Source organism: Apodemus sylvaticus, chromosome 22, assembly GCF_947179515.1.
Source record: "Apodemus sylvaticus chromosome 22, mApoSyl1.1, whole genome shotgun sequence".
Lineage (NCBI taxonomy): Eukaryota > Metazoa > Chordata > Mammalia > Rodentia > Muridae > Apodemus > Apodemus sylvaticus.
The window spans coordinates 44774774-44794474 of record NC_067493.1 but is presented as its reverse complement, the minus strand read 5'-3'; the positions used below and the strand labels follow the sequence as shown (position 1 = coordinate 44794474).

General features: G+C 42.7%; 1 protein-coding gene and 1 non-coding gene across 7 annotated transcripts in view; one reads left to right on the top strand and one right to left on the bottom strand.

The window, feature by feature from the left end:
• The window catches only part of Sbno1 (strawberry notch homolog 1), a 58915-nt gene extending 40755 nt beyond the window's left edge, over positions 1 to 18160 (bottom strand). The window contains exons 1-5 of one of the 6 annotated variants that reach the window (XM_052169128.1): positions 17993 to 18160; positions 9257 to 9385; positions 7748 to 7852; positions 4297 to 4609; positions 477 to 577 (exon numbers count right to left, since the gene is read on the bottom strand). In XM_052169128.1, the coding sequence (XP_052025088.1) occupies positions 477 to 577; positions 4297 to 4609; positions 7748 to 7852; positions 9257 to 9385 (648 nt within the window). In that variant the 5' untranslated portion in view covers positions 17993 to 18160. The remainder of the gene's footprint in view (positions 1 to 476; positions 578 to 4296; positions 4610 to 7747; positions 7853 to 9256; positions 9386 to 17992) is intronic. The other 5 variants (XM_052169129.1, XM_052169130.1, XM_052169131.1 and 2 more) reach the window with 5 other exon arrangements.
• LOC127673446 (U6 spliceosomal RNA) lies at positions 1493 to 1596 on the top strand. Its single transcript, XR_007975176.1, has one exon. It is a non-coding gene; the product is annotated as a U6 spliceosomal RNA (small nuclear RNA).
• Positions 18161 to 19701: the final 1541 nt, after the last annotated feature.

Sequence of the window (19701 nt, the reverse complement as noted above, 5' to 3'; positions counted from 1 at the left end):
TTCTCATGTAATTCCTTAAATATAACTGGTATAAATATTAAGTTTACTGAAAAGGAACTCATGAAGCAAAGTCCTTAGAGACACTCACTGCAGAGACATTGCCACCCAGAAATACTATCTAATGAATGCATAGCCACCTGACCTGAGGCACACGGCACTGCTACAGTTAAGGAAAAACTTACTGTAACAACTCATTCAGATCACTGCATGATTTGACAGCTCCTAACTACCTGTGATAAGTTTTTGTAATTAATTAACCTACTTGCAATCAACAAGCTTCCTGAGAACTTTCTTTCTCTGTCTTTCTTTTTTTCCCTCAAGAAAGGGTTTCTCCCTGGCTGTCCTGGAACTCAGTATACAGACCAGGCTGGCATTGAACTCAGAGATCTATCTGCCTCTGGTAGGATTTTTCTAAAGTAATAACCAAGTAACTTCCACATTACACAGAAATAGTAATACTACTATTTAATGCTCACCATAGTGGGAGAAAAACTCCTCATCTTCATGTCATTTATCCATATCCTTGCTACTTCTTTATTAGAAGACTCTTTTTTAACCGCACCATTACTGACATCAGCTGCAGGAAGAAAAGTAGGTTACATTTTACAAGCCTCAATTTTGTTTCCTCTAATTTAAAAATCCAGCAATTTATTCATTTTAAAAAACAAGAGTATCGAAAAATTGTACCACTAGATTAAGCATAATCATGAAAGCATTCAAACTACTGTACATTATTTTGAAGATTTACTTAATATTTTATGTACATCTATATTATAAGTAATGTGTACCATATGTACACAGTGTCTGCAGAAGCTAACACTGAGCATAAGATCTTCTTGGAAGTGGAGTTACAGCCATTGTGACCTGTCTGATGGGTGCTGAGAATCAAACCCATGTGGACTTACAAGCTCAAAGCTGTATGGTTTTATAGAACACTTAAACAAAAACCAGTAACTGAAAGGGGAACATGGGCCTGTCTGGATGGAAAATGCTTTCAAACCCAGCACTCAGGAAACCATGGCAGGCAGATTTGTGAATCTGAGGACATCTTGGTTCATATAGGGATTTCCAAGCCAACCTGGGCTATATAGTAAAAACCCTGCCTCAAAAAAGAAAGGAAAAGGGGCTGGAGAGATGGCTCAGCAGTTAGAAGCACTGCCTGCTCTTCTGAAGGTCCTCAGTTTAAATCCTAGCAAACACATGGTGGCTCATAACCATCCATAATGGGATCTGACCCACTCTCTTCTGGGGTGTCTGAAGGCAGTGACAGTGAGTGTACTCACATCAGTCAATCAATCAATCAATCAATCAATCAAACTTTTTTTTTTAAAAAAAGGGAAAAAACCTTGAGAAATTTTAAAATTGTGAAAAACGGTTTTCATAAGCAAGATACATTAGCCAAACTACTTAATAATTTAGTACAAATACCAAAAACTAGCATTAATTTTGAGATACCTCTCTGGTTCACTTAAAACGACCAAACAAAATACAGGTGGCTCCCTTAATCAACACATATACTACAACTGGAACAATACATAGATTAGCATGCTCCCTTGGCAAGATGACACACAGATTCATGAAATGTTCCTTTTTGTTTGTTTAAAAAGTTGAGATCAACAAAACAATAAGCTAGGGAGAAAGCTTACTCAGCAATGTACTCAGTGCCCAAACATAAGGGAGTAAATCTACACACTAAGAACCTATATAGAGCTTGCTGTTGTAGCACACACCTGTACGCCTAGCAAAGGGGAGACAACAGGATGCTTGTGGTTTGTGAACAAGATAAAGTAGTCACATTGTAAGCTCCAGGCTCAGTGAGAAACCATGTCTCAAACAAGGTAAGGTGCTAAATAGAGTGCACATGGCAACTTCATACTCTTCTGTTACTTCAGCTCCAAGGAGTCTGATACTGTTTTCTAGCTTCCAGGGACAATGCACACACATGGTGCAGACACATCCATACACAGAAAAAATTTTTTGGAATTAAAAACAACAGTAAGAAAACCACTACACTTAGCCAAGCAAGATGCACGTCTGTAATTTCTACAGTTAGGAGCTTGATTTGAGGCAAGGAGGTCACTGAGAGTATAGTGGCCCAGAAAAGAATGTCTTCAAAAAAAAAAAAAAATCTGTATTATAGTTTGAAATAAAGGAAAGAAGGGGCTGGAGAGATGGCTGAGCACTGACTGATCTTCCACTAGTCCTGAGTTCGATTCCCAGAAACCACATGATAGCTCACAACCATCTAAAATGGGATCCCCCCCAATCTCTATTTTTGTGTGTCTGAAGACAAGATATATATAGAATAATAATAACAATAATAATTTTAAAAAAGTCTGGTCAGGGGTGGCGCACACCTATAATCCCAGCACTCTGGAAGGCAGAGGTGGGCAGATTTCGAGGCCAGCCTGATCTACAAAGTGAGTTCCATGACACCCAGGGCTATAGGCTATACAGAGAAAAGCTGTGGCAAAAAAAAAAAAACAAAAAAAAACAAAAAAAAAAACAAAAAAAAAAACAAAAAACAAAAAAAAAACAGAAAACCAAAAAACAGATCAACCCTAATTTCCTCCTAAAACAATACCTTAACCATAGTAACTAGGAAATTTGAGTGCTTTATAAAAACCCAACTTGCTCCTAGAACAAAAAGAGTTGTAAAATCACTAGAATTTCATGGTCATTTAAAAAAAATAAATAAATAAAGGCTATGTGCTGGTTGCTCTTCCAGAAAACCTGGGTCCTATTTCTAACACCTAGTGAGAGTTCACACCATCTATAATTCCAGTCCTGGATGATCTGTTAACATATCCTAGCCTCCACAAGCACTGCACACATGGTACATTACATGAAGGCAAACATTTCATGCACATTAAAAAATAAAATTGCTGGCAGTGGTGGTGCACGCCTGTAATCCCAGCATTCTGGGAGGCAGAGGCAGGGGGATTTCTGAGTTCAAGGCCAGCCTGGTCCATAGAGTGAGCTCCAGGATAGCCAGGGCTACACAGAGAAACCCTGTCTCGGAAAAAAAAAAATACAAAAAACAAAAAACAAACAAAAAAAGTCTTTGAAAATAAAAAAGCTGGAGCCTAAAAAAAAAGCTAGCTGGGCGGTGGTGGCACACGCCTGTAATCCCAGCACTCTAGGAGGCAGAGGCAGGCTGATTTCTGAGTTCGAGGCCAGCCTGGTCTACAGAGTGAGTTCCAGGACAGCCAGGGCTATACATAGAAAACCCACCTCGAAGAAAGCCAAATCCAATAAATAAATAAACAAATAAACAAACAAACAAAAGCTGTAAGCCTTTAATCCCTGTACTTGGGAGGCACAGGCAAGCAGATCTCTGAGTTCGAGGCCAGCCTGATCTACACAGCAAGTTCCAACCAGGGATACAGAGAAACCCAGTCTCAAAAAAACCAAACCAAACAACAACAACAACAACAAAAAAAAAAAAAAAAAAAAAAAAAAAAAAAAACCAAAAAAAAAAAAAAAAAACCAAATGCAAAGACAACAAAAACAAAAGAAAAACAAACAAACAAACAATAGCAACAACAAAAATCTGGTTTTGGTGTTAACAGGAGGACCCCTGGGTCGCAAGGGCTAGCCTAGCCTGCCCTGTTGAAGGGTTCCAGTGTAGGAGAGTGGGAAACATCCCCCACCTGGAGGTTGATGGGCAGACATAGGCAGGCATGCACACGTACCAAATATACCACAGTACACCTTTCAATTCTCTTCACAGCACTAGGGCTGTCTCAGAAATACAATATATTCACTACCAGGCTCTGCAGTACAATATGAGCTCCTAAGAGGTACTGATTATAACTTTCTTCCCAACAGGATCTCAAACTCTAGAAGGGAGCTGGTACAACACACCCACCATAAAGTATTTATTAAATGAACAACAAAAATATGTCTCAAAGACTGTAACATCCACTATTAAGCCAGGTAGTTGTGGTACACGCACTCGGGAGGCAGAGGCAGGTAGAGGTCTGTGAGTTGGAGGACAAACCAAGTCTACAGAGTGAGTTCCAGGACAACTAGGGTTACACAGAGAAACCAACCTCAAAAACAAACAAACAAACACACGCAAAAAGAAAAGAAAAAGTGTAAAAAATCAAACTCCAGTTCCAGTGTGGACTCTGACCTTTTCTGGCCTCCATGGGTACTTTATATACATGGTGCACATAAATACACTCAGGCACACACAAAGAAAAAAAATATTAAACAGATATCCAAAACCACTTGTAAAAAAACAAAACTGCTTGGGAAAGACAAAGTTCAAATGGCTAAAAATGGACTTACTAGCTGCAGTTGCAACTGGCTGAGCAATATTGGCAGGTGGCTTCAGTTTCATGAGTTCATTTAAACTATTATTTTTGAGTAAATCCTTTAACTGAACCTGGTCTTTTGAAGGAGCAGGGGGCATGGCATTTCGTACTGCTGGTGCTGAAACTGAAGGGCGTGTGTTTGCAGTAGTCTGGATGAACTTTGTCAAAGTGATGGTTTGCCTATTTGTTGTTGCAGGTGGTGTTTTAGTCATTACAATTGTAGATCCCAAGGTCGGAAGTTGATTTATTTGATTCAGCACAAACGTTGTAGTGGATGGAGGCTGCTGCTAAAAAAGAAAACAACATTTCACATACTCAATTTGACTTTTAATAGTCTGCATCAAGAAACACATCAGGCCATTTAGAAATCTAAAACTAGAAGCTGGAGGGTGGGCTCAGAAGGGTGAGCTGACTGTGGTAAAGGCAGAGAACCTCGAATCCCCAGGATCCAGAATGCTTAAGTCAGGCAGTCAAGGCACACCTGTAATCCTAGTGCTCCTATGTGGAAGGCAGAGACAGACCTTGTCTCCAACAAGGTTAAAAACGTGAGGATGGGCACTAAAGGTTGCCCTTTGACCATATGCCTACTGGGGCATGTATAAGCTCAGAGTCAACACAAATTCAAACTAAACTTATTCTATTCTTACTTAAGTAATGGCACTTTATTTCTAACTTAATGATTAGCTACAAAGTATCAGATAAAAACATTAACACTCAGTAAAAAGTATAGTAGTAATTTGACATTTTATACAACCATCAAGGGAAATATCCTTTTTTTTTTTTTTTTTTTTTTGTGGTTTTTCGAGACAGGGTTTCTCTGTGTAACCCTGGCTGTCCTGGAACTCACTCTGTAGACCAGGCTGGCCTCAAACTCAGAAATCTGCCTGCCTCTGCTTCCCAGAGTGCTGGGATTACAGGCGTGCGCCACCACTGCCCGGCTAGCTATCCTACACCAGCTGTGGCTTATACTAACTCTAATAAGCCTAATAACAAGAAAAGATTCCACAGCCAACACTGCCAACTAGGCAGACAACTTTAAGCAAACTGTATAAAACATTGAAGACCTAGATTTTATTGAGTATTGAGTCCGTTTAAAAAAAAAAAAAATCTCTATTGTTGCAGAGTGGTAATCAAAGCACTCCAAAGCTGAGGCAGGCAGATCTCCAGGGCCGAGGCCAGCCTGGTCTACAGCGTGAGTTCCAGGACAGTCAGGGCTACACAAAGAACCCGTCTCAAAATAAAATTTTTAAAAAAAAGGGAAAAAACAAGGTTTTCTAATGTCATTTTTTTTCTTTTAATCTGTATGGTTACAGGTATGTGCAGGTGGAGTTAGTAGACACCCCTCGAGCTAGAGTAACAGGCACACGTCAGCTGCCTAGTGCTCTGCAATACCAATAGACTTAACTGCTGAGTCATATGAGCCCTTTGAGGCAGATTTATGGGGTTTTTTTTTCTTTTTTTTTGGTTTTTCGAGACAGTTTCTCTGTGTAGCCCTGGCTGTCCTCAGAAATCCGCCTGCCTCTACTTCCCAAGTGCTAGGATTAAAGGCGTGCACCACCAACTGCCCAGTTTTTCTTTTCTTTTTTAAGATGTATTTTATATATGTGAGTATACTGTAACTGTCTTCAGACACACCAGAAGAGGGCATCACATCCCATTACAGATGGTTGTGAGCCACCATGTGGTTTCTGAGAACTGAACACAGAACCTCTGGAAGAGCAGTTAGTGCTCTTAACTGCTGAGCCATCTCTCCTGCCCCTGCATTTCTTTGATAATTTAAAAAAAAAAGTCTTTCATTTTCTCCACAAATTGATTTTACTGAGGAGGCAAATGTGCAGAAATCAGAGGACAACTTGAAGAGCTCAGTTCTTTCTTACCACATGGCTCTCCAAGAATCAAAGCTGGACCTTTAAGTCTGGCAACAATATCTTTACATCTGACCAACATAAGGATGAACAGCATCACTCCTGCTCAATGCTCTTTGCTATCATACAGGTTACAGTAACTCTTAAGATAACCTAGCCAGGTAAACTCCAAACACTAGAGATAAGATGGTTACTTGATGCTCAGACAATTGCATAGCCACTAGTGTTGTTAGGGAGGAGGTGAGGTAAAAAGAAAACAGGGAGGAGCAAAGCAGCAGCAAAGCAGCAGCAAAGCTGAACACACACATGGCTCATGACTGTGAGCTGCTGTTGCAGAAAATGAAGAACACAAGCTGAGCTCGAAGCCAGCTTAGCCTACAGGAGACCCTATCACAAAAGAAATAAATGGATAGATAGGTAAGTAAATAGATAAATAAGTAAGAAGCCAATTTGGAAATGCTTGTTTGTGGCTTTAAGGTCACTGAATATTTCTGCATATCACTGTGTAACTAACTGTTCTTGGTGCTGGGTTCACCCAGGACCTACCACCTGCAAGGGAAGAATCCCAACACTGAGCTAGAGCCCTTGTCCCTTCACTTACTCCTTCAGTAAAAATCTTCTAAGGGCTGGAGAGGTGGCTCAGCGGTTAAGAGCACTGACTGCCCTTCCAGAGGCCCTGAGTTCAAATCCCAGCAACCACATGGTGGCTCACAACCATCTGTAATGAAATCTGATGCCCTGTTCTGGAGTGTCAGAAGAAGACAGCTACAGTGTACTTACATATAATAAATAAATAAATAGTAAATAAGTAAATCTTGAAAAAAAAAAAAAGGGCTGGAGTGATAGCTCAGTGGTTAAGAGCACTGACTGCTCTTCTAAAGGTCCTGAGTTCAAATCCCAGCAACCACATGGTGGCTCACAACCATCCATAATGAGATCTGATGCCCTCTTCTGATGCATCTGAAGACAGATACAGTGTACTTATATATAATAAATAAATCTTTAAAAAAAAATCTTCTAGACTGCTATTTACCACTTTTAAACTAACAATAAAAATTGACGAATTTTAACCAGTTCAACCAACAATTTTAGATTCCCTCAGATTCTGTTAATATTGACTACATTTGCGGTAAAGAACTGCATGTACAGCATAATTAATCACATAACAGTCATTGTATAACCACCAACAAAAGCCAAGGCACTCAACAATGAAAGGAGTGAGATAACATTTACATTCATCCTTTATTTCCCACTTTAAAAAAATTTCTTGAGCCAGGCGGTGGTGGCGCACGCCTGTAATCTCAGCACTCTGGAAGGCAGAGGCAGGCGGCTTTCTGAGTTCGAGGCCAGCCTGGTGTACAAAGTGAGTTCCAGGACAGCCAGGGCTATATAGGGAAACCCTGTCTCAAAAAAAAAAAAATTCTTTATGGTTACTCTAGTATCCTAGTATCCTCTGCTACTAGGGAGATCAAAGCTAGCCACGGCTAAAGATCTCATCTTTATATTGCTGCTACCAGTCTACACTATTTTAGAATAACAACAAATCTCTGTAGGTCTTACCCTCACATTTAACAGTGCAGGAGTAGACATCGTCTCTGGTTCTTGTTTAACAGGAACTGCTGCTTCTGTCTCCAAACCTAGTTCTAATGCACTAAGTGGCACCGACTGCAGAGAAAGTAACAAAGGGCGGACAGCAATGAAGTCTGTTTCAAAAACAAGAGCTGCATTTTGTTATTAAAAATAAAAAAAACTGCAGAGCTAAGTCCTACTTTGGTGGACAGCACTGGAGTAGCCTGCAGAATCCTTGCTAAGACCCCAGAACCATACACACAAAGTCAAGCTTTACATTCAAAGAGTAGCTCACTCCTTTAATGCCAGCACTCTTAAGGAGAGAGCAGGCTAGATCTCTGAGTTGGAGGCCAGCCTGATCTACAAAGTGAGTTCCATGACAGCTGAAGCCATACAAACACAGTCTCAAGGGAAAGGGGGGGAGGGCAGAGGAAGAGGAGAATACAAACAGAATGTGCAATTAGTACACCTACTATAACAACAGACTAATCTTGGTTAGCATAAAATCTCCACAAAGCTAAACTAGTATCAGAACTTTGTATTTGCTTTTAGCAAACATAAACAGAAGTCACAAAAAAGGTCTCAATAGGCCGGGCAGTGGTGGTGCACGCCTTTAGTCCCAGCACTCGGGAGGCAGAGGCAGGCGGATTTCTGAGGCCAGCCTGGTCTACAGAGTGAGTTCCAGGACAGCCAGGGCTACACAGAGAAACCCTGTCTCCAAAGAAGAAAAAAAAAAAAAAAAAAAAAAGGTCTCAATAAAAAGCAAAGGCAACTGTAAAGGAAATTAGTATTAGTATTCTTCCCATATAAATGCTAAGCAATAGGAAAAGCAAAGCCTTGGTTTTCATGCCAATAACATCTCATTAAAAAAAAAAAAAAAAAAAAGCAAACTGCTTAAAAACATTCTCATGTATCTTTAAAAATAAAGTTTATGACCGAGCGGTGGTGGTGGCACGCATCTTTATTCCCAGCACTTGGGAGGCAAAAGCTGGTGAATTTCTGAGTTTGAGGCCAGCCTGGTCTACAGAGTGAGTTCCAGACAGCCAGGGCTACAGAGAAACCCTGTCTCAAAAAAACAAAACAAAACAAACAAACAAAAAAAAGATAATAAAAGTTTATTAATAATATATACACACATATTTTGTTCTCTCTCTCTCTCTCTCTCTCTCTCTCTCTCTCTCTCTCTCTCTCTCTCTCTCTCGACAGGGCTTTTCTGTATAGCCCTGGCTGTCCTGGAACTGGGCGAGCCATCTGCCTCCTCCTCTCAAGTGTGGGGATTAAAGGTGTATGCGGCCACTGCCTGGTAATAATATCTTTTCCTAAAATGTAAATTAAAGAGCTGAGGCCATACTTCAGCAGTAAAGTGTTTGTCTAGCATTCACAAGTCTCTACATTCAATTCCCAACACCACAAACAGAAAAAAACTACTAGTGTTACTAATAAATAACAATGGAAATTGCAAACTAAGATGAAATTCTGTTAGATCTGAAAACCTGTTACCTGTTGAACTGCAGGGGGAGTGGGCGTGGTAAGGCCAGCATCTCCACCATCAACATCGAAGAGGTCATTCGGACTAATCCCACTCTCGCTCAAGGCAGCAAGCAGTAAATCTTGCCCTGGTTCCACCATCTTTAGAAAAAAGTGAAAAATATTAACTCTTTTCTAAACACTATCAAACATTTTCTACAAGAGCTGTTCATTCAGTACTTATGAAGAACCTGCTACATGTGAGAAGATTAAAAAGTCTTTGATCCCAGAAATGTCACAGTAAAATGAAAGGACACAGAAGCACAGTGAGTATATATCCAAAACACTATGAAAATGACCACGGTGGCACATGCCTTTAATCCCAGCACTTTACAAGGTAGAGGCAGGCTTGTATCTGTGAGTCTGAGGCCAGCCTGGGCTACATAGTGAGTTCCAGAACAGCCAGGGCTACAGATAAAATAAACACACTATGAGCTCTAAAGAGGCAAAAGTGAACTGCACACAGCTTCCTAGGTAGGTAACAACATTGAGTTGGGGGAAAGAAATAACCAGAAAGACAAGTGTCTTCTAAACACTACATTCCAAAGGCCTACCAGGGGCCCACAGGTAAGCCAGTAATCACGATCGATGGCCTCATTCATGCTTCTACAATGATACAGGCCACTAAAGGATTTTTAGATATAGGACAGCTTGACACATCAGTTTCTGATTTAGAAAGATTACTGACACAGGGCAGTGGTGGTGCATGCCTTTCATCCCAGTACTTGGGAGGCAGAGGCAGGAGATTTCTGAGCTTGAGGCCAGCCTGGTCTCCAGAGTGAGCTCCAGGACAACCAGGGTTATAGAGAGAAACCCTGTATCAAAGAAGAAAAAAAATATATATATTTTTTTTAAAGGTTCTTTTTTTTTTTTTTTGAAAAAAATATATATTATTGACACCAGTACAAAAGGAAACTGAGGAGCTGGAGTAGAGCAGACATGGGAAGATTTCCACTGCAACAGGCATTAGAAGTGCTACAGTGGTGGGATCTGGAGAGATGACTCAGTGGTTAAAAGCACTGGCTGCTCTTCCAGAGGTCCACTTCAATTCCCAGCAGCCACATGGTGGCTCACAACCATCTGTATGTAATGGGATCCCTGACGCTCTCTTCTGCTATGTCTGAAGACAGTGACAGTGTACTCACATACATAAATAAATCTTAAAATTAAAAAAAGAATTGCAGTGGTTTGGAGAAAGAAGACAAATGTGTTCCCAAGGTATTTAGCAAAGAAACTCGCTGGGCAATGGTGATGCACACCTTTAATCCTAGAACCGGGGAGGCAGAGGCAGGAGTTCGAGGCCAACCTGGTCTACAGAGTGAGTTCCTGGACAGCCAGAGCTACACAGAGAAACCCTGTCGCAAAATAAAACAAAACAAAAACAAAAAAGAAAAGAAAGAAAAGCAAAGAAACTCTATAGGTTTAAAATTAAAACTCAGGGGCTGGAGAAATGGCTCAAGGGTTAAGAGCACTTGCTGCTTGCTCTTCCAGAGAACCTAGATTCAATTCCAAACACCCATATCACTGCTCTTAATAGTCTGTATCTCAATTATAGAGGATCCAACACCTTCTTCTGGCTTCCTGGAGAAAGGCACCAAACTGGTACACCAATATACATGCAAGCAAAACCCATACCCATATATTAATGTTAAGTATTTTAAACATCTCCAATTTAAATTTTTCTAAATTACATGTACGTTATTGTGAGTAGTTTTCCCCAAGAAACAAATCTGTGCTATATAAATAGTATACTTAAGCTATAAATCTGTGTAAATAAATAGTATACAATGATGCATCCATGACATTCCACAGAGGGTTAGCAAAGAGCCACAGAGACAACCTAATTTACAGAAAGCCAAGAAAAATTCTCTGCTCTATCCAAGTCACATCTATCTATGTATCATTTAAATGGAAGTTCTAACAAACATGAACATCAGGTGGATATCCTAACTGAAACTCAAGGCAGAACCAGGTAGAAAAGGATGGAGGAGGAGCTAGAGAGATGGTTCAGTGGTTAAGAGCACTGCTTGCTCTTCTGAAGGTCCTGAGTTCAAATCCCAGCAACCAAATGGTCGCTCACAACCATCCGTAAGAAGATCTGACTCCCTCTTCTGGTGTACCTGAAGACAGTGTACTTACATATAATAATAAATGACTCTTTAAGGGGAAAAAAAGGATGGAGGACAAATCAACTAGTTTTCTATGAAAATTCCAGACAAAAAAGGAAGTCTGAGACATCTTCGGCAGAAAGGAGGAAAGGTTACGTAAAGTCAGACTCAAGTTTTTCCACATCACAGCACCTCAACTCACAGCAATCTGTGCAGCAGGTCATACATCCTCAAAGCTAGAGCTCAAGTTTACGTAGACAAAGTGATCTAAGATTAGACTCCAGAACAGCACAAATTCCCAAAGCTCACGGGTGTCATTTCCAGCTAGGAGATAGAAATTGACACCAAATTTTAATGTTCTGTCTTGGAATAAATGCTAGACGCTCAGACTAAAATGGAAAGAAGGATTCCAGTTTAAGAGGAAGCTGAGGCCAAAGTGAGCAGGAGATCAGACCAGAATAGCCTGTACAACCATACCCAGGGTTTGGTTCTCAGTACCCACATTACTCACATAGGGCTAGGATTAAAGGCCTGGATTACTATACCCAGACTTACTGAGCATTTAAAGGGCTTTTTTTTTTTTTTTTTTTTTAAATCTAAAACAATGTTTCTCTGTGTAACAGAGCCCTAGCTGTCCTGGACCTTTTATAGAACAGGCTGCCCTCGAAGTAAGAGATCCTGAGTAGCTGGGCGGTGGTGGCGCACGCCTGTAATCCCAGCACTCTGGGAGGCAGAGGCAGGTGGATTTCTGAGTTCGAGGCCAGCCTGGTCTACAGAGTGAGTTCCAGGACAGCCAGGGCTACACAGAGAAACCCTGTCTCAGAAAAAAAAAAAAAAAGAAAAAACAAAACAAAACAAAAACAAACAAACAAAAGGAGATCCTGAGTCTAGGATCAAAGGCCACTATGCTCTGACCATCAAATGATTTATTTAAAATGAACATTAAACGAGCTAGAGAGATGGCTCAGTAGTTACGAGCACTGAGCACTTTTTCTTCCAGAGGTCCTGAGTTCAATTCCCAGCAACCACATGGTGGCTCACAACCATCTGTAATGAGATCACCATGTCTGAAGACAGTGACAGTGTACTCACATATATAAAAAAAAAAACAGAAAAATAAATATTAAAAAAAATCTTAAAAAAAAAAAAAAAACAACAACACTGGAAATACAAAAATAAGCTGGGCAGTGGTGGTGCACTTTAATCCCAGCACTTGGGAGGCAGAGGCAGGAGGATTTCTGAGTTCTGAGTTCAAGACCAGCCTCGTTTTCAGAGAGAATTCCAGGACAGCCAGGGAAACCTTGTGTAGGGGGGGGGGGGGAGCAGGGAGGGGGGAGGTGCACATATGTGTGATAATACGGGTAGGGAACAAAGCATATGAGGAAGTGAAGTAAAGGACAAAGTTTTGGAGTCAGATGTTACCTTTATAGTCGGATCAATTTCAGATGGTCAGGCTTTTCAACAAGCACATTTACTGAGCCATTTCCCTGGCTCTTAACTATTATTTTAACAAACCTGAGAATACAGAAAGATCTCTTTTCTTTTATTTAACTGCCACACCATTGGATTCCCAGAATACAAACTTTTAGCGACAGCAATCTATCCAATAATTCATTTTTAAATAGTTCCATAAGGGGCTGAAGAGATGGCTGTGTGATTAAGAGCACTCACTACTCTCCAGAGAACATGGAATTGGTTCCCAGCACCCACATGGCAGCTCACAACCAGTTCCAGGGGACCTAACACCTTCTTGCCTCCTAGAGCACCAACCATACATATAACACACATGTATACACATACACACACAAACACTGATATACATGAAATAAAACAAAAAATTATATATTTTAAAAAGTATTCGGGAGGGCAGTGAATGGAAAGTGAATGAGTAAGAAAAATAAACTTTAATTTAAAAAATAATTCTATAAAATACTAGTGAAGTGTCTCAAATCTAAGTTGTGCAGATAGTGAAATGCAAAGACAACTGGCAGTCATTTCCAAATGTGCACAGATACTATCATTTAACAAGTATTTTTTGCCTGAATAAAAAACAAAACAGGCAGACAGGCAGTGGTGGCGCACACCTGTGATCCCAGCACTTGGGAGGCAGAGGCAGAGGCAGAGGCAGAGGCAGAGGCAGGCAGATTTCTGAGTTGGAGGCCAGCCTGGTCTATAGAGTGAGTTCCAGAGCAGCCAGGGCTACACAGAGAAATCCTGTCTCAAAAAAAAAAAAAAAGAAAAAAAAAAGAAAGAAAAAAAGAAACAGACAGACAGACAGACAGACAGACAAAACAGGACTGGCAGGTCAGTGAATGCCTTTAGTCCCAACACTCAAAAGACGCAGAGGCAGAAGGATTGATAGGAAGCCATCCTGGTCTACAAAGTGAGTTTTATGATAGCCAGGGTTACATGAAAAAAACCTGTCTCAAAAATACAACAAAACAGGTGTTTTGACCTTATCCTAAAATAGCAAAGGGCCTAGTAGCATAGAACTGGAACCCTAGCTACTCAAAAGGCTAAGATAGACAGATCACAGATTCAAAGCCAAGCTGAACTATACAGTTCAATGCAGCCCGCATAATTTAGTAAAGCCTCTTTCAAAATAAAATTCCAAGACTCATCTTCGCCATACACCTTTGAATCCCAACATTCTGGAAGCAGAGGCAGACAGATTTGAGTCTGAGACTAGCCTGGTCTATCTACAGATTGTATTCAAGGACAGCCAGGACTACAAATAGAAACCCTGAATTGAAAACAACATCAGAACTGACTTAAGACTGACATTCAGTTGAAGAATTTGAAGAAGCCTGCAATCCCAGCACCTGCAAAGTGGGGGTAGAAGGATAAGATGTCCAAGATAATATTCAACTATGTAAGGAGTTCATAGCTATCCTAAAAATTATAAACAGAGGTAGGAGTGGTAGTGAACACCTTTGAACCCACACTCAGAGGCAGAGGCAGGTGAATCTCTTAGAATTTGAGACCAGCGTGGTCTACAAAGTAGTTCCAGGAGAACCAGGCTGTTACAGAGAAAGCTGTCTTAAAAAACAAAACACAACCGGGCGCTGGTGGCACATGCCTTTAATCCCAGTATTTGGGAGGCAGAGGCAGGCGGATTTCTGAGTTTGAGGCCAGCCTGGTCTACAGAGTGAGCTCCAGGACAGCCAGAGCTACACAGAGAAACCCTGTCTGGATAAAACAAAAACAAAAATTGGAGAAGGGAAAGCAAAAACTCATCACCACTACCTCAAATTCAGTTGAGCAGTTTTTTGAGGCAGGGTTATCATTTATCCCAGAGTGACCTTAAATTACTGATCCTGCCTCCAGTGCTAAGATTACAGACACATACTCTGGCACCTTTAATACTCATGATTAGTTTTTCTTTTCATGCTCAGCATATCCCAAGAGTATCCTCCTTATCACAAAGGAGGATCTAAAGCCTACAGAGGAAGAATGTAACAAAGTAACAACTACATAAGCATAGAGCCCAATATCAAACTTCCACAATGCAGCCCTTTTCACCCCAACATATCCACAGGTGCCACATTCCGAAGTTCAATGGGAAAGGTGGTTTGTGATTCCCACACATGTAAACCCAGCACTGAGGCCAGCTGATCTACACAGGAACTTAAAGACCAGCTAGGGCTACATAGCAAGACCTTGTCTCAAAAACAAACAAACAAATAAAAAAGTTTAGCTGAGCAGTGGTGGGGCTTGTCTTTAATCCCAGTACTTGGGAGGCAGAGGCAGAAGCATTTCTGAGTTCAAGGTCAGCCAGAGCTAACAGTTCCAGGACAGCCTGGACTACACAGAGAAACAAAACAAAACAAACAAACAAACAAAAACCACAAAAAAACAGTTTCATCAGAAGATAAAGTACTGCTTGAACTTGTAGACTGTTCACTGGGTTATCAGTGCCAATACCTCTTCACAAAGCACATACACCTGTTAGGCTGTGTGAACAATCTGGAGATGAAGTGATGAAGGGCCTATTACAGGCAAATATGACATTATTACATAAGGGATTTAAACTCCTGTAGACTTTTGCTATTTTCCTGTGTCTTGAACCAATCCCCTATAGATACTAAGACTGTTTTCCATCTGTGGTTGACAATCTAAGAGGGGGCTCACTGTCAAAGTAGCTTACGGTATTTTATGGTAAGCATAATTAAGCATTTCAGTATGGAACAGAAAACCATTCCAGAATACACAGGTGGAGAGAGCAAACATTTTATGAGACTTTTTTGTGATTTCTTCACTACCATTAGGTCACAAACATTTTAGAGTGTAATAAAAACGTCTAAAAATAGTTTTTTAATTTATTTCTTATACCCCAACAGTAAATTTATCTGATATGTTTTGAACCACCTTACAGTGAGGACTTCCTGCTCTTCAAGAAATTCTCCACTGCTGGGCAGTCACAGTACACACCTTTGATCACAGCACTGGGGAGGCAGAGGCCAGCCTAGTCTACATAGTTCTGGGACAGCCAAAGCTACACAGTGAGATCCTGTCTTGGAAAAGAAAACTTGTAATTACATTCAGTGGAGGGGCCCTCAGTGCTATGGCCCCCGTGTATGGCTGTCTGAGGACAGCTTGTCCCTTCTTCCACCATGTGAATCCCAGGTATCAGACTTAAGGTAGTCAAACTTAGTAGCAAGTGTCTTAACCAGCTATGCCATCTCAGTGGCCTCTTTAGATGAACTTTAATTTTAAGCAAGAAAGCTCAAGGCCTACTGTACCTCATGAGAGACTATTTGGAAACGACAGACCTGTGTATTCTTGTCCTTGGAAGGTGCCATGCCTCAACTCAAAGTTCAACTTAAACTATGAAAAAGCACCAAAAACACATCTGCACACAATTTAATTATTTGAAGCAAACATTATCTTTCTAAAGCACAGAAAAGACTGGACATGACAATGAAGGCCTATAATCTCAACATCAGGGAGGCTATGACAAGATCATCTTGAGTTGGAGGCCAGCCTGGCTACATAGTGAAATTATTGACAGCCTCAAAAACCAACTCCCCCACCCCACCCCACCCAAAGAATCACCAGTCTCCACATTGGCCATTTTAAGTAATAACTTCAAAGAACTTAAGATATACAAAAGTGCAAACATAAAATTCAAACAAATAAATACAGGCTCTCTTTCTCAACATTTATACAATTAAAATCAAGTTAAATGTAATATTCTGAAGGAAGTTGTCAAGAATGAAGTTAAACTGCATGCAGAAGCCTGGAGATCCCTGATTAGAAAATGTCTGGGTAAAAAAACCTTAGAAAGATAGGAATATTCCTGTGCAATCAAAACTAATATCCAACTGAAGTCACCTCTGCAAATGCCATTTCATTCCAGAAATACTGCGTAAATGATTCTTTCCCCGATGCTTATGAAAATCAATCCTGACTTTGGGCATTAAGAACTATATGCAAATGCTAGTAAGTAGTAAGATCTAGAGCACTCTGAATTTGACAGTTCGATGGACCGCCCAGGAAGATTCTTTACAAGCCTTCTTCCACCTTGAAGTCCGGAGAATATGAATATTTTACTCATAATACACTGCAAACAACGACGTTTAAAGGTCAAAGGGGACCTTTTATAACCTTCCCCCAACACGTGTTCAGCACAAACTTCCGGGTGCGGCTACAATTGGCTGCGTTATTCAATGGATTAAAAACGATGCTTTCTTGGGCTCATTTTATCTCCAGCTCCCCCCACCCCGCACAATTCTCAAGCAGCAACTCCCCCAAACAAAAGCCTCCCACAGTAAACGCAGCAAGCACATAAAACGGGCTTTCTATATGGGAGCATCAAGTTAGTGGTCCGCAAACATTAACCAAACAGAGGCACAAAGCCGGGATGGAAAGGGGAGGAGCTGGATGCCGGGGTCAGGAAAGCAACAATCACACCGGTTCGAGCAAATCCAAGGCTTCCGAGCGCTGGAGCCCATCCCACGCCACTCCCGGGAAAACACCAGCAGACACAGCTTTGAGGAACTTGGGTGTTCGCTACATCCAACACCGCTAACGAGAACAAATGCCCAACCGCCATCGCCCTCTGCAAGGACTGAACCCCGAGTCTCAAGGTGCACTCACTCACTTCAGGGAACGCTAAGCCCACCACGGCGAGGCGTAAAGGTGTCCCCCACGTGTCCCACGCACCCCACCCGCCAGGGAGCGAGGTCCAGGAAGGGCGTCCCGGTGCCTCCCTCCCGCCCCTGGAACCGTGAGCAATGGGCCGGCGGAATCTAACAGGGTGACCGCCTCAGGTTCGCCACACGCCCCAAGTCCGTGAGGGGAAAGAAGGCGAGGAAGACGATCCCCGGTGGAGCCGGCGTGAGCCGGCCTCGTAGCTGCTATCCGGCTCGGGACAGCGGGACTCCGTCAGGGCCGGCGCTGTCTGACTGAGAATGCCGGAACCAACCGGGCGGACAGCAGAAGGAGACGAAGGAGCGGGCGAGCGAGGCGCGGACAGCAATGAGGTGGCCGCCTCCCCCCACGGCCGGCCCCACACGGACCCTGAGGAGCTGTGGTGGGAGTGGGAGGCTGTCCGGGAGGATGAGCGTGAAAGAAGAAAAGGGCTGAGAGAAGGACTTACTTTCCCCGCCGGACCCAACGAAAGGATAGCTTCTCCCGGTCCGTGAACGGGTGAGGAGCCGGAGGCGACAGGAGCGGAGGCGGCGGCGGCGGCGGCAGAAGCGGCGTCTTGCTCTGCCTACCTCCCCGCCGCCATCTTGAAGCCCCTCCCCCCGACCCCCCGCCCCGCAGGAAGAGGGGGCGGGGCGACGGGTCAGGCGCCGCGCGCACAGAGCGCGCGACACGCCCCACGTGACCTGCCCATTTACCCCCCCATCCCATCCCATCCTCTCTCTGCCCCGCCTCCTTCCTAGATGTAGGAAGCGGATCCCCCCCCCCCCCATCTTGACCGCCCCCTCTGCCTTCGCCACCCAAACCGGACTCCGCTGAGTCCCGCTAGCCTGGTACCAGAGATGGGATCCAAGGGAATTCCGGAACCCAAACGGTCCATTACTGCGGCTCTGGGGTGGGCGAAGGGTGAGGGGGCCGGGTTTCCGAGAAGGGGGAGGGGGCAAGGCAAAGGCGGCCTAGGACAGTCACGTGTCCTCGACTTCCGCCGCCGCTAGCCGAGACCTCGCGAGAATAACGTTTTCCCACCGGTTGTGTTCCGCGGGCTGTCGGGAAGAAGGTCCGCTTCTCTTGGGTGCCACCAGGAGGTCAACCTGAGAGCGTGCGCGCATGCGCCCCACACCTGCCGTCGTACTCGGGCTTAGGAGGCCCATAGCTATTTTCAGATTCTTGGAAATGGGTAGCTACGACCCCGTAGAGTCCTTGTGGGGATTCCTGTCACATGACGAACTTTTATTGTGCATGTTAAAAAAAAAATAGCATAAAAATTGCTTGTGAGGCGGAACTTGAACTTTATTGAACTTTATTGACGCGAAAACCTCCGCGAGCTCCTGAGGTGGTCCATGGTCATTACCTCAAGTATAATAGAGGTGGAGGATCTTGATTCTGTTTTCTTTACACATGCCCAGACACCTGCACCCACCGTTGGTCTCCATTAACGATTGCTGCATACCAAGGCTTCTTTTGCAGCTTCTCCCTTGTTTATTTTCATGTGTTAATATTAAGGGGCCTAACCTTAACTTCTTGGTCCCTCTTTTGTAACGTCATCCTGAGAATGCAGTTTGACTCCTCTGCTTAGGAAATGGACACGCTTGGACGATTCCTACTCCCTTCTGGCTGTGCATCTGTTTTGCCTGGTGCTGAAAGGAAACTGTACAAAGTCGTTTTGACAATTGAGGTGGAAGTGTGTAAACACACCTGGGTGTGGTGGCCCAGGCCTTTAATCCCAGCACTCCGGGAGAGTCCGATCTCCTGGGTTGAAATCAGCTTGGTCTACAGAGTAAATCCCAGGACAGCAAAGACTACCCAGAGAAATCGTCTCAAAAAAAAAAAAAAAAGTGAGAAGTCTTACAAAGTATGAGCATGTGTTTGGTTTTCTGTTGCTATGACAGTTTATTTCATTTTATATCTTACAATCCATCATCGAGGCAGGCCAAGGCAGGAGTCTGGAATCAGGAACTGAATTATAGTGGAGATCTGCTGCTTCTGGCTGGCTTGCTTATAATACCGCCCCGACCCACAGTGGGCTGGGCTCTCCTACATCAATAGCAATTTAGAAAATCCCCACAGGTTGTTCTCATAGGTCAGGTTATTGGAGGCAGTTCCTCAATTGAGATTGCTCTTTTCTCCAGTATATCTAGATTTAATCAACTTAACAAAAAC